Below are 13,983 nucleotides of genomic sequence, written 5' to 3' on the forward strand. Positions count from 1 at the left end.
ACAGGAGTCTAAGAGATTGTGGTCACCCACCGTTGGATATTAATCCAATGGTTCAAAAAAGTTTTTTAAAAGGAATGCAAGAGTGAGTGAACCGTTGAATTTACATCCAACGGTGAGTGACCACAAATCTCTTAGACTCCTGTAGTCCAAGAGATTAGGACTGATAATTAGTCTCGATCTCTTGGACCACAGGAGTCTAAGAGATTGTGGTCACCCACCGTTGGATATTAATCCAATGGTTCAAAAAAGTTTTTTAAAAGGAGTGCAAGAGTGAGTGAACCGTTGAATTTACATCTAACGGTGAGTGATCACAAATCTCTTGGACCCCTGTAGTCCAAGAGATCAGGACTGATAATATTAATACAAATAACAAAATTAACAAGAAATTTTGGAAAACCAACAGACTGTGTCCTCCTCTCATGCTGCTGCTGCCACCCAACCCAACACCACAACCATCAGTTGCTTGCCAATACTGATGTTGAATCTTTATTTCACTCATATTTTGTGGGGGTGGGTGGGATGGAAAAAGGAAGAGAGAAAGAGAGATGGAGGAGTTGTGGGGAGGGAAGGGAGGGCTCGGGCTAGGTTTCTTTATCCCTCCAAGGGTTTGTTGGTTCGTAAATTTGTGCCTCTCACCTGGGCTAGGGCCTGATTCTTTGATGGCTCCAAGAGATAACCCATCAAGGAAACCTCCAATTGTTGTACTCATGATATTGCAAGGTGAGGCACTTTACTGCAATGAATGTGGAGCATAGCAAAAGAATCAGCGAAAAGAAACTGAAGAACTTGGTTGCCATGTTGGGATTCGACAATTGAAAAACAGAGAGAGCGAGAGAGAGAGAGAGAGAGAGAGAGAGAGAGAGAGAGAGAGAGAGAGAATAGGGTGGTGGCTGGGACTCCTCATGGTGGTTGTGGTGGCATGAGAACATAGAGGCTGTCGGGTTTCCAGATTGTTTTTTTAACATTTTGTTATTTTAATTCATATTTGTTTGCTTTGTAAACAGAACTTAATAATTTTTAAAATTTTAAATGAATTTTTTAACGGCAATTTAACGAAATGGACAACATTTACTAACAGAATAAAATACAGGGACTAAATTGGTCAAATTAAAAACACAAGGACTAAATTTGCCAATTGACTAAAACACAAGGACCATTTTAACATTTAAGCCTATTTTTTAATTCCAATACTTAAATTATTAAGCTCTTAAGTTTTATTATGGTGTAAAACAACAAAAAAAGTCATCAAACTTAATATTTAATCCTAATACATTTATACACATACCTCGCCACTCTTCATATTAAGTTTTAGAAAAACACAAACTGCTCTACACTAGCCCGATTACTCTTCTCTTTCAACCTAATAAACCTACTACACTCTCATCTTCTCTTTACAAACTCTAAATACAATATGTAAATAGTTGCTTGTGGGTCATCAATTGAGTTTAACGACAATGTTTTTAAGTAATGTGAGGTTGAGGTGAACTTAGAGTGGTGATGGGCAAGATAGCAGGGTGCGGGGTGTGGGGTGTGGGGTGTGAGGTTTATGAGTTTTTTATTATTTTATTTTTCTGCTACGTGTGTATTTAGGGGTAGTTTGGAAAGATAGTGGGGTTTTCTTAGAAATTTTGAAATTTTGAATTAAATTGAGGTGAACAAAGAGAAGTGTGGGATTTAAATAGAAAAACTCTATTTATTTTAACAATGAGACCTAACACAAGTAGTGAATATGTGGTATCTTCAGTTACCAGCTGTAAGGATTTCCGTTCTGAGATTAAGTTGGAAAATTTCACTAAGTAGATCTTGCCACTGTGGAAAAGTTTAGAGATAAGCCGTGGGTTGAGTGCATTTTTGTTGTTTATGGAACTTCAGAAATTTGAGGCACATCTAATATTTTCTTGTCATTGAGGAGGTGCACTCTTGGATGCTTATATGAGCAAGTGTTTTTCCAATACTTATCATTAGTTGATAGTAGAGTCATATGCCATTACTCATGAGATAGTCGTAGCATTCTCTGTAGTTTAAGTGCTCAACCAACTTACAATAATATATTTCCAACTGCTGGTTCCTTGGAAATTCTTCCTGTGATAGCTTCACTGATCTGATTCGAAACTGTATCCTGTTCATGATATGTACCTATTGGACTAGTTTCATATAGGAACAGGCTGTAATAGTATACTTTTCTACTCGATGTATATTCTTTGGGTTTTAAACCGAATCCCCAACTTTTCACTGTTGAGGGAGGGAAGTAAGCTTAGCATGATGTTTCTGTGTTTACATGGCTGTCTAAGTCTTGTCACAATATTTTGAGATGAGATCATTAACTAATCAAAAATTAACAGATTGGCTCGCTGTCGTAGCATGTTCATCAGCCATCATAGGATTACTTCATGATTCAAAGCATCACTGCCAATGGATTTGGTACTCGATCGCTATATACGTACTGGCATTATACTCGCAATAGCCAATGTATGTTTGAGAAGTAAACATACCTCATCCCACCATAGGGTTGCAAATATATATGGTTTTCTTTGATTTCTCAAATGCAATAGCAGATCTTCAGAAAATTTCAGTTGCCGACGTGCACAGAAATCTTTTCCGTCTAACATCTGGGAGAAAAAGAAAAAGATTGTCCAATAGATGGACGAGGAAATCAGTGATGATGGTGGCTGTGGTGGTGGAGGATTGTTTTGCGGGGGACTCTTGGACTACCAGGACTCAAAGACGACAAAAATGAAAGAAAAAAAAATGGGAAAATTATAAAAGATGATAAAAATACAAAATGATGTAATTAAAAAATATTACGTGGCAATTGACATGTAATGCCATATCACTTGCCACATAGCTTGGTAAATAAAAGTTAGTAACAAAATTGGTGCCCCTAGCATTATTGATGTGTTTTGGTTTACCATGTTTGGAAACGTAACTGACTAATTACTCATTATGGGTTTAGCACTGTAACTCCCTTCCCTTGGTCATGCTGCTCCTTTTTTCAAATTCAAATGGTCATTTGCCTCTTCTTGTCATCCAAGTGCCTCTCTCTCTCTCTCTCTCTCTCTCTCTCTCTCTCTCTGAACTGTTAAAATTAAGTAACAAACTCAAAATGTGCAGCACGCCATGGACAATGACAAGGCTAGTGAGATGGCGTGTGAAGGACTGGGCTTCATGTTTCTTGGCTTGCAGGTTTTCTTTAGGTAAGCAAATTAATCCGTATAGCAACTTATTCATGATGAACTAGCTAGTAGTTTATACTATTACAGAAATATCAGGCCCTGTAAATTATAACTGTTATTAATTATTTGATCCGATGATAGTTTATTTCAAATTGGGTAATGCTTGTTTTTCTTTTTGTCTGTATAAATAGATGATAAAGCAGCTGATAGATGTTGTCCTGCAACCCCCCAACTACCAATAAGAAACATGGCTTTCGATATGCAGGATGACAGCAGATGCAATGAGACAAATACGAAAAAGATGTCAAGGCACAAAAAATGCAGCCGAGAACGACGATTAAGCCACAGTTCGCAACAGGTTAAAGGCACTTGCCCAGTTGAAAGTAGGAGTTCCAATAACTCAAGATGCAGGCCACATTTTTCAGACGAAGAATTTATAGTATTCTGCTTTAAAGAAGATGGAGCATTCGACGTCGTGAAAAATGGAAAACCGGAAGCCGCCAGTAGTATAGACTGCACGTCAAGAAACTCACCAAGGCCTGTGAATCGCAAGGTTAGTGACAGTGTTGTATATTTCTTGAACATGTTAAGTTATAAAATTAAGACAAAGCCCCCCAAGAAAAAAAGGAAAAGAAGGTTAATTTGATTAGTGGTTTGCTTTTGTTTGATCAAAACAGCTTAATTATGGCGAGGATACAAAAAGAGCTGAAAGGTGTAGCAATCAGGAGAGGTTGACTGGAAAAGCATATGATATTTACCCTACAACAAATGATGGAAAATGTATCATCTTTGACCAAAAGGTAGAGGGTCTTTATATTTCTAAGGTTAAGATATCTTCTTTTAGAACAATATGCATGTTAGCTAGCTCACAACACGTCTTAAAAAATGGTGTGCCAAAAAGTACACATTCATAATAACTTGTACCCCATATTCTTTTTTTGAAATGTAATTCTTTTGCTAAGGATGAGGAAGAAGAAGAGGAGAATTACTTGGGTACAGAACCACATCCTGGTAGCATTGCTGAGGATTGTAGGATGGTGTCCGTTGAATCAAGTGATTCTAATCAATCCGACGGCAGTACAGGCTCTTTTGCTTTTCCAGTGTACGTTAGAACAATTAATTAATTAATTCATGATAATGATATTACTTCCAGGGTGTATTATTTCTTAAGAAGTTGGTAAAAACAATGGAATGCAGGTTGGGTTTGGAGTGGACGGGCAGTCCCGTGCAAATGCCAAAGTCAGAAGCTCTGGAATTAAGAAAGCACAAGGCTCGCTGTATAGGCTTTCAGTTTCAGTGCTGTAGATTCTGAAAGTTGCAATGCATTGCTTTCTCATTTTTCCCCCACGATATTGGATTAAGCATAACCAAATTATTGTGCCTTCTAGTTGAAGCAATAAAAAGGTCATAGTGGTTTGTACATTCATGCTTGTTACTTTCAAACATACTTAGCTTCCGATTGATTGGGATTAATCGTTTTAATTGCGGATTAAGCAATATCGCTTTTTGTTTGGTGGTCATTTGCTGATGCATAACTTTTCAATGTGAAAGTATGATATCCTTGCGTTTTCAGAAAAGCAACATTCTGCCATGAAATTTCAGATCTAAGATATTAGATAAACAATGTTTATAACTCAATTCCTGTAAGGAAGGAGGCTGAGAGAGAGCAAAGACTGATGAGAAGCAAAGGGCATATTGCAGATAACAATAAATGTTTGATCATGGGAGAAATTAGAAACTATTATCAACAACCATTTCCATAGTCTATTTATCCTAAAAGAAAAAGAAAACGAATCACATTTCACATAGCCCATCAAAAAACGCGGAATGAAATATAAAATATACAACAATCAACAACAATTCATGGATACTACCACACTGCAAAACTAGTCAAACCTAGTGGAGCTAGCATGAGAATTCTTCAGTAAGGGTATGTTAATTCTCCACGTTTGGTTTAGAGAACCAATGATTGAAGTTGTAACCTTGCACTGGCTGCAGCAGCAATAGATTCTTCATCTTGCTTTTCTTTTGCAGCGGCAACAGCAGTGATGTAAACTTTTCTAGCTTCTTCCATTTTCCGCATATGCGTCTCATCCAAATCATCCTGTTCATTAAAGCATGGATCTTTCAACTACAAGGAATAAAGTAGCGAACAAGTGGATATACATACATAAACAAACTCTTCTCGACACATTATATCCCACACAATAGTACAACCTTGGGCTCAACAAATTGTTCTTTATTGTCTTTTCAGCTTGCTTGAACACACACACAGACGCTTTGCCACCCACACACAATAACCAAGTAAACAGATACTTGACAAATTAATAGCAATGATACAAGAATATGAACAGAGGTGTCTCGAGCAATTAGTTAATATAAAATACGTGACACAACCAACCAAAAAAATAAAGGAAATAAACAACCATATCCAAGGGATGGAGTATACTTACGATATGAGGAAGATGATCCACAGTGCACGGTGAAATATCATAATCTTCACCGTATACAATGGCATCCGCTTTCATCAAGCCTTCAAATAGGAACATAAACGATGAAATCTGTCCTTGCAAGGAGTCTAGCTCCTCCTGAAGCTTCTCCACTTTCCTGTTAGATGTCATTGCTTCCCACTGTAACTTTTCCAAAGCAGCTTGCTTATCTGCAAGCTTAATCTGTGAAAAAGGACATATGTCGATAACGCTATGATTCACAGAAGGCGTTGTGTGTGCGTATGAGAGAGAGAGAGAGAGAGTAAGCAAAATAAAGTTTATAAACAGGACTCTGCTCCATTTTAGGCAAGTTGCTACTTGAACACAGATTTTGTTTGTATTCTACATTAACACATGGAACGTTTCAGACAATCTTGCCTTTGTACCCTCTAGAACCCAATGAAGCAACTCCAAAATCTAGATTGACTACTGTCATTAGGCCTCACAAGGAAATAAAATATCATAAGAAATCTCTAAACGTCTCCAAGGCACCGAGTGATGCACGCTTACCTTTGCATCGGAGAGTTGTAGCTTAGCAGCCTTGATTAACGCATCCTTTTCTGAAACTTGGTGCTTCATTTCGTCAAGTTTTGCTTGAATAGCTTTCATTTGGTCCTTTGATATCTCCGATGACTTTAAAAGTTCCTCCTTCTCTAATACTTTTCTTTGTAGATCATCCACTTGTACCCTTAATGCATCCAACTCTTCTTGCTCTGCTGAAGTTCTTGAGGAAAAATTAGAAAAGATGTCAGAATCAGGGTTATTGCTAGAATTTGTGCTGGGGTCCTTGTCTCCATGATCCCTCTTCTTTCTTATGGGAATGGATTGAGCTGGATTCCTCCCTTTTTGTTCAGTTACCTTCAGAGGATAAGAGGAGAGGAATATTAGGTATACAGACGGGGCCCTTCACAGCAAAATCGGCGTAACGAAAAGCAACAAAATCAAACGACATTGTTAGGTATACAAAGTGAGAGCTTAAGAACCAAAGTAAAATCCCAAGGTCTTGATGTAGTAGCAACAATTCCAGTTTCCAATGGTGATTGATAATGAAAATTCGTCATCAATAATCCCCTAAATCCAAGAAACCTCTTAGATTTTAAAGAAGTTCAATCATCTGTTGCATTACTGGTTGACTAATAAAAGGGAAATTCAAAACAAACAAAACAATAAGGAAAGAAAATTATTTGATTCTTCGAAAAGATAAAACCACTGGAGCATCCACAGACATCAAATTCTTCTAAGGACAACAAATTGTAGTTCTACACCCCACCAATTTTGGTATACTATCATGCTAAGTGCTATCATTACACTTTATACTACAATTGTATTTACTGCATTTAATGTCTAAAAAAATGTATATTAACATTAGCTTCATCTTTCGACCAAAAAAAAAAACAAACATTAGCTTCATCACTTAAAAAACAACGCCATAAGTATTCATAAATAACAGTTGATTATTCCAAAATTAGCAAGCTAGCAAGAGCATATAAAATTCTTACTTTTTTGGATAAGGATTCTCTAGAAGGTGTCTTGGTGTAGGTCACCGAACCACGCCGCGTAAACGAACTGCTTGCTTTCCGATCCTAAAATAGTTTGCCATGAATTTTGTGAGTAAAAGAAGGAAAAAGATCCTTAATTGAAAATACCAATTTCATTTTCTCCAATCCCAATCGGAAACACATAAATTAACAATTTTTAAATTTACTCAATTCATCCCAAGTCAGCCATTAACGCTTATTTTCCCCATTTGCTCGGGAACAAGACACAATCAAAAGAAAAGGCCAGAGAGCTGACAATTTACACTTCAAGAGAGAGAGAGAGAGGGCTTACGATGAGGGACTGAACGAGAGGGACGATCTCGACGAGGTCTTTGAAGAGGACGCGATCGACATTGCTGTTGTGGGTGGTGGTGGTGGAAGAATGAGCGAGTGAGGACTGAGTTGGGGACGAGTTGGCATCCCCTGAAAGCCACGATTTTAGGTCCTGGCCAAAATTACTTGAATTATCTTGCGATTCCAGGAAATTCTGTGCCTCGTACATCCTCTTCTTCTCCAATTTATCTTCTTTTTCGAAAATCAAATTTGAAAAGTTAAGTCGCAGAGAGAGCCGGACAGGGGAAGAGAGAGAGAGAGAGAGAGTGGCACAGTCGCGGACTATGTTTTCAAAATCACTTCTTTTTCAGACAATCGATTTTTCAACGAATATTGATTTTACCAAAATGCCCTTATCATTTAATTGGGGATTCAAAATCTCAAAATGCCCCATGTATGAGAAAAAATATATGAAAAGGATTGGTTTGTTTTTATTTTTCAGTCATTCTTTTCTTTGTTTTTTTTCGAATTCTAAAAATAAAAATTAAATACAATTGTATTGTTTATGTCTAAGCTTCGTCTATATCTACGTCAAGTAATCAGCCTTCTTTATTTGCACATTGGGAATGTTTTCTGTTGCAATAATTTTTTGCTGTTAGTTTTTCTGACAAAGTCATCTGCAGAAGATTGCTATTAAATGGGAAATTCAATGCAGTCTTTTTAAGTGGCATCTGCTTTTAATTTTTTAGATAACCCATAAGCAACTGCTTGGTTGCCTAGTAACCCCAAGGAAAAGGAGAAGTGGCAGATAGTAAATTGCACTTCTATGGAGTAAAAGATAATTAAACCTAAGGACAGATGGACTGTTCCAAAAAGAAAAGAAAAAGAAGATGCCAATGAGACATAACCAAGAAGATTTGTGTTGGCAAAGTGATGACAGTTCAGTTACTAAAGCATCAGTATCTGTTTCATGGTGTTTTAATGCTTTGAACTGTCCTTTTATTATCATGTTCTTTTGGGAACTCTGTCTGTTAGCTTCCTCTAAATGCTTTATATATGACATTGACACTCAACAATCTGAATACTTGCATTTCATGATCTTCATGTCTGTACTATATGCAGGGCAGCAGGGGACAATCAAGAACTTGCTTCATGTTCTCCTGGACTGACAGAGAGGTAGTTCTCATCTACTTATAACCTTATATCTGTCAACTGGAATTTCTATAACTGTTTTTTTTCTTTTATTGAAAACTAAAGTGGGCATCCAAACATGGATAATTTGTTTGAGTGATCTTCTGGTTTTTCACTTCTGTTGGATTTAAAAGATTTGGATCTTAATGTATCTAAAATCAAATCCTTAACTTTAGTTAGTAGGATCTTTTCCAAATATAATTCTTTAATAATCACCGGAAAGATGTATAATATATTAACAGGTGTGATCAAAAGTTGCTAGGTAGGAGAAATAGCTTTCACAGCTACAAAGAATGATTGAGGAAAACACCTGGAAATGTAAACCTCTTCTAATTTGTAATCAAATATATGTCTCAAAGTACAAAGTAAGTAGTGGCTCAAAGCTTGGATTATAAACCTTGGAGATAGAGAAATCATGGTACAAAATGATATTATGGGTTGTCATTCTTTATTCTTTCCTGCTCATGTTTCCTTTACTTCCACATCTTGACCATAAAAAATTGAAAGTAGAAAATTGAATCATGGTTTTTTTTTTTTTTTGGTAATTAAATGAATGTCTTAACCAAAAAGGAAGGCAACATAACTAGAAAAGGTTGACAGAAGAAATTTGAATCATGGTTATGGGATGTTCACCTAACCTAATAGTAACCAAAATTCACAAATTCCCATGTGCCAGGTAGTGCTTATGTGGGAATCTTTGATTGGGGTTGCTATTATAGAAGTTTGCAAATTTAAAAGTTTTCTGCATTTGTTCCTGGTAAAAACTTTCCAAATTATGCCTTTCATCTCTCAAATGTATTTGATGGAAGGAGTTTGTGGTCAAACCAAGAGTTTTCAATCCAATCTGCAGTTGAGCCGTTTACCTCAGTTTCTTTATTCCATCTGTTATGAGCATTCACGCTTTGCAGGGCTGATCCCATTTTTGCTTGTCAAAGACAGGAAGACTGAAAGATATGCTAACCTTGTAAGCCAGAAGTTCTGCTTTTCTCTTATTTTTCGTTTGAATAAAAGGTATTTCGTTTCTAACTTCTATCTTAATAATTTTTGCTTGTTCATATAAGCCATAAATTTCTCCAGTGTTACGCACCAAAAAGAATTGGTTTTTCTCTCTTACTCTGTGTCAGGAGCCCTTTAACAGTTGCTATGGTGAGTTTATGCTTTTTGTTACCGTTTTCCCAATTCCACCACTTTCCTCATCGGTTACCAGAATTTTGTAGAGTTCAAGTTTCTTGACTAATATTCAATGTGGATTTACACAACATAAGTTGAATTAAAGAAAGAGCTTCTTAATTGCTCAAAGTTTGTTTTCCTGATCTTTAATTTGCTGAAACAAAACCCTGGCTCTAAAGTATGCTTCTGTAAATGCAGGTCACCTTCAGATCGGAAATATCAGGATTGTTTGGAAACCAGTAGAGAATCTGTTGAAATGGTGGGGTATTCTGTTTCAGCTGAACGAGCAGACCCTCCATAATGACGTGCACCTGCCAGGTGAGTAGCAATAGCTGCAATACTAGATGCTTGACCATTTATAAGTAACAGTTTTTCAGTCTAGGTAGTTTCAATCTATATGCACGAGTCTAAAATTTTGATTTCCTTCCAACCCAAGTATACCCTGGAGTTTTGTGTCTGAACCTTCTTTTATTTCTTTGCCATTGAATTAAACTAATGCATGTTGCTCCAAATTACGTGCTGTATTCTTGCACCCTGTGTCTACCCTTTTTGTAATATGGAACTTAACCTGAGGTGGAAAAAAAAAAAATCATTCACTTGACACTCATTCTCCACCAAGGCAGAACAGTTTTGAGGTTAATCATTTATTGGCATTACTGAGCAGGATGTCTGTTGTTGACATGGGAAGCATCATATTGTAACACTCATCAAAGGACTGATTAATTCCCAACCTTTTTATAACCAGCACCCAAGAGGGCTCTGTGTGCAAGCAAAAGTGAACACTCAATTCTATATTGCTCAATTTTTTTATGTTACAGATGAAGCCGTTAATTGCATTAAACTAGACCAGTCTCATTGTTTTCCATTACTAGTAGCGAAACAAGTTTTAGCTTTTCTTTTGTATCGATTACCAGGCAAATAGCGAATCCATGGATGAGCATTCAACTGCGGTCTTCAAGCCTGTTTACAAGTCCTTCAAGTTCAAATGTTCTGAAGCCATAAAAGGGTTGAAGGTAGAAAAGAACACCGGTTTGAAAGATAATAATGTATTCATTTCCAATTTGAAAAGTGAAGACAGTGAGGTGGTTCCAAATCAACATCCAGATGATAGCCGGGATATGCATGCTGTCCGGAACGCCTCGAGAGCAAGTGGTTACATGGATTGGAAGGATTCTGTGGATGGAAATGGCCAACATATCCCACATTATACTTGTACTTGCAGTGACAAGGAGGAGAGTAGGGAAAGAAAGGTTGGCATGGACAATGAATTGCCAGAGCTGGTTGCTTTCCTTCAAGAGAGCAGTAATTACCAGTGTTTTAAGGACATTTGCATTGACAAGGAAGTGCCATCTCAGGAAAAATATTTGGTAGAAAACTGTGAGCTGGACCATAGTCGTATCTCTTGCATACTTGACTCTGATATGGACAGCAGCAGTGAATCAATTGGAGAAACTCTGGACTCGGAGTCTTCCATTTCAACTGAGCATGACTGTGACAAGGACGTAAGCGAGCAGTGTGGTTCCAAGAACTTGAAGATTGAAGATGAAAAATACTCTGGAGACAGAGATGATCATTCAACCAAGAAGACCGTATCCGAAACACTGCTTATAGTTAGACAGGTAAGTCACTAATTATTTCTTTGCTAAAATAAATCCCCTTTAACATTGAAATCTTATTTATTGCATCTTTTAAAAAATTTAAAAAAAAACTAATTTTTTTCATTCCAGAGCCTCCCCACTGGCCCTGGTAAGCTGATGCTCATGAAATAGGGATGGAATTTTTGCAGGACAATGCTTTTTCCATTCTGTCTTAAATAATTGGATGAGGTAATGCCACCGAGGATAATTAACATAATATTAGCGTTAAGAGCCAATATGAGATGGCAAATCCTACCAACCAGTTGGATTTAATCTCACGCGTTTGGTAATCAATGAAAGCTTTGGATGGTGTTTGCTTCACTATCACATTTTCATCATTCTCTATATTTGCAAACTCCCAACGCAGATTGGAAAATATCTTAGGCATACTTGCAAAGTTGAATTCTTTGGTTTGGTTTTTATTTATATTTCACATTCTGTAGGGTCCAAATAACGCAGTGCTGGCAAACTCAATGGTATTATCCAAAAGTCAGGCAATTGATGACAACAGCCGCACAAGCAAGGCCTCTGTACGAAGTGACCTGGACGATGCAAGCAGTCTTGGCAAACTCAATGGTATAATCACCATAGATGATGGGAGAGAGGAAGTTACACAAAGTGCAGAGTGCCATCCTCCGGACATAGGAAACATGTTCAGGCCTGATTCGTCCGAAGACGGGATGTCAGCATCTGAACCTTGTTCAGGCCTTTCAGCACTCTCAGGAGGAATACCAAGTTGCGGTAGCATATCTCTTCGGTCAAATAGCAGCACAACTAGCTCCCAGTCTTTTGCTTTTCCCATGTAACCTCACTAACCCTACTACTACTGCTTGCTCTTATTTTCTGAGTTGTAACATGTGGATCATAGTTTTTAACTTTTACATGATGAGCAGATTATCCTCGGAATGGAATGGCAGCCCGGCAAGAATGGGGAAAGCTGACCCGAGACAATTACAGAGACACCACCGCCATTGGGTGATGCGTTTTCTCTGCTGTAAATTCTGAATGTCATATATCTACTTCAATCTTTTTGGCTTGAAAATTAGTTAAGCTTTATGCCATGCCTTACAGATTATACACATACACATGTTCTGATTTATACAATAACATCATAGTAGTAATAAATTTACTTAAATTTAATCCATTTAATATTTTGTATTTGGTAAGTAGAGGCCTTGCTGGACATGTGATGAGTTTAGTTCAGATGGTCCCATTGGCATTCGCTTACATGATTTGAAGAGAAATTATGGTTGTCGTCTGAGCATCCTTCTGGCAAACCTAACTGAGTTACTCTGAGAGAGAGAGAGAGAGAGAGAGAGAGAGAGAGAGATATCAACATTGAACAAAACTTTAGAACTGATAATTGAATATGATTAAACGCATACTTGATGCAGTGGGCCAAAACCCCCAAAACCCCTTTAGTTTGGAATACCAATTCTGCTAGCTAGGGCAACTAGCTAGGTTTAATCCTTAATGGCCTCTTTTGAGAATCATTTAACCAATTCCAATACCAGACATTTTGCCCCGACTTTCTGTACCCTCAAATTCTAAAATAGCCAAGCTCCATTGTCAAAGGCTAAAAATGTTTGGTTGAAACTAGAAAGTCCTGAATAGGGCAAACATACATAATGGTGCACTCGAAGTAGGGAAGTCAAGAAGATCGATCGGTCACAAAACAAAGGCCCACAACCATGATAGCCATCTGCCCAACTGTGAGAGGGTTCCAACTTCAAACGTGAAGTCAAAATCCACGGAGGGCAGGCAGCGCAGCATGGTCCATAGCCCATTGAAGTCTTTAATGGCAATTCTTTATGGCAAAACCCATAGGCAAGAAGAAGGGAGCATGTTCCGTCTTCAACAAGTCACATCTTGATCATCTGGCCTAAAGTTATGGTGGTTTGCCTTGTCCATCAGCCAATGCTTGCTTGGCCCAGGGCAGTTTGCACATGCATAGCAAGCAATGTCGCTCATCCCATCTCATCTCTTCATCTATGAAGGATTCGAACTTGGGTGTTAGGGGTTCGTGTTTACTACCTTGATTAAATGGCCTAACCAATGCATGTATTAAACAATTAGGCTTAAACATTCAAAAATCACTAGATAAAAATTTATGAAAAGAAGAAAGGTTTTCAAATAATCGCCACTGTGATGCGATGAAAAGGTCAACGAGATTTCAATGTCTAGCCATTAAGAAGACGTAGAAACAACACCAACAAAAATTGATGGCAAAAAGATGAGATTTAGATTCAGTGAGACCCAGTCATCCAATCAGATACTATCCAAAACCAAATTGTACGTAGACTATCAAAACGAATAGCTTCATCATGAAAGTTCATGAAAGCTAACTAGTAGATACTTTGTCCGAGAAGCTTTGTTAATTGGTTTTCCATCTTTATCAGCCCTTTGAAGTTTGAAGAAGTAGTCAGGTTAGGCTGTCCAAAGGTGCACTTTTCAGCTTCAATTCGACCCCAAAAAACTTGCTCTTATTATGACAAACAGGAGAGCGACCTAA

General features: G+C 37.6%; 3 protein-coding genes across 7 annotated transcripts; 2 read left to right on the forward strand and 1 right to left on the reverse strand.

Moving 5' to 3' along the window:
- On the forward strand, positions 3,104–4,613 carry LOC18777809 (protein BREAKING OF ASYMMETRY IN THE STOMATAL LINEAGE). The gene is made up of 5 exons (XM_020564856.1): positions 3,104–3,194; positions 3,365–3,726; positions 3,851–3,973; positions 4,136–4,275; positions 4,371–4,613. The coding sequence occupies exons 1-5, from the start codon at positions 3,104–3,106 to the stop codon at positions 4,483–4,485; spliced, it is 831 nt and encodes a 276-aa protein (XP_020420445.1). The 3' UTR covers positions 4,486–4,613.
- On the reverse strand, positions 4,848–7,902 carry LOC18777294. Its single transcript, XM_007209269.2, has 5 exons — positions 7,493–7,902; positions 7,162–7,245; positions 6,173–6,520; positions 5,627–5,845; positions 4,848–5,277 (listed from the first exon to the last, which is right to left on the reverse strand). The coding sequence occupies exons 1-5, from the start codon at positions 7,700–7,702 to the stop codon at positions 5,128–5,130; spliced, it is 1,011 nt and encodes a 336-aa protein (XP_007209331.1). The 5' UTR covers positions 7,703–7,902; the 3' UTR covers positions 4,848–5,127.
- Positions 8,537–12,602, forward strand: LOC18776197. Of its 5 annotated transcripts, none has more exons than XM_020564349.1 (7): positions 8,537–8,649; positions 9,573–9,810; positions 10,033–10,152; positions 10,499–10,609; positions 10,749–11,453; positions 11,915–12,273; positions 12,365–12,602. In XM_020564349.1, exons 5-7 carry the CDS (start codon positions 10,764–10,766, stop codon positions 12,474–12,476), a joined length of 1,161 nt encoding a protein of 386 aa, XP_020419938.1. In that variant the 5' UTR covers positions 8,537–8,649; positions 9,573–9,810; positions 10,033–10,152; positions 10,499–10,609; positions 10,749–10,763; the 3' UTR covers positions 12,477–12,602. The 5 variants fall into 5 exon arrangements, with proteins under 5 accessions (XP_020419938.1, XP_020419936.1, XP_020419937.1 ...); XM_020564347.1 differs by lacking the exon at positions 10,499–10,609 and having other exon boundaries at positions 9,573–9,628; positions 9,726–9,810; XM_020564348.1 differs by lacking the exon at positions 10,499–10,609 and having other exon boundaries at positions 9,604–9,628; positions 9,726–9,810.

This window comes from Prunus persica, chromosome G5 (assembly GCF_000346465.2).
Source record: "Prunus persica cultivar Lovell chromosome G5, Prunus_persica_NCBIv2, whole genome shotgun sequence".
Taxonomy (NCBI): Eukaryota; Viridiplantae; Streptophyta; class Magnoliopsida; order Rosales; family Rosaceae; genus Prunus; species Prunus persica.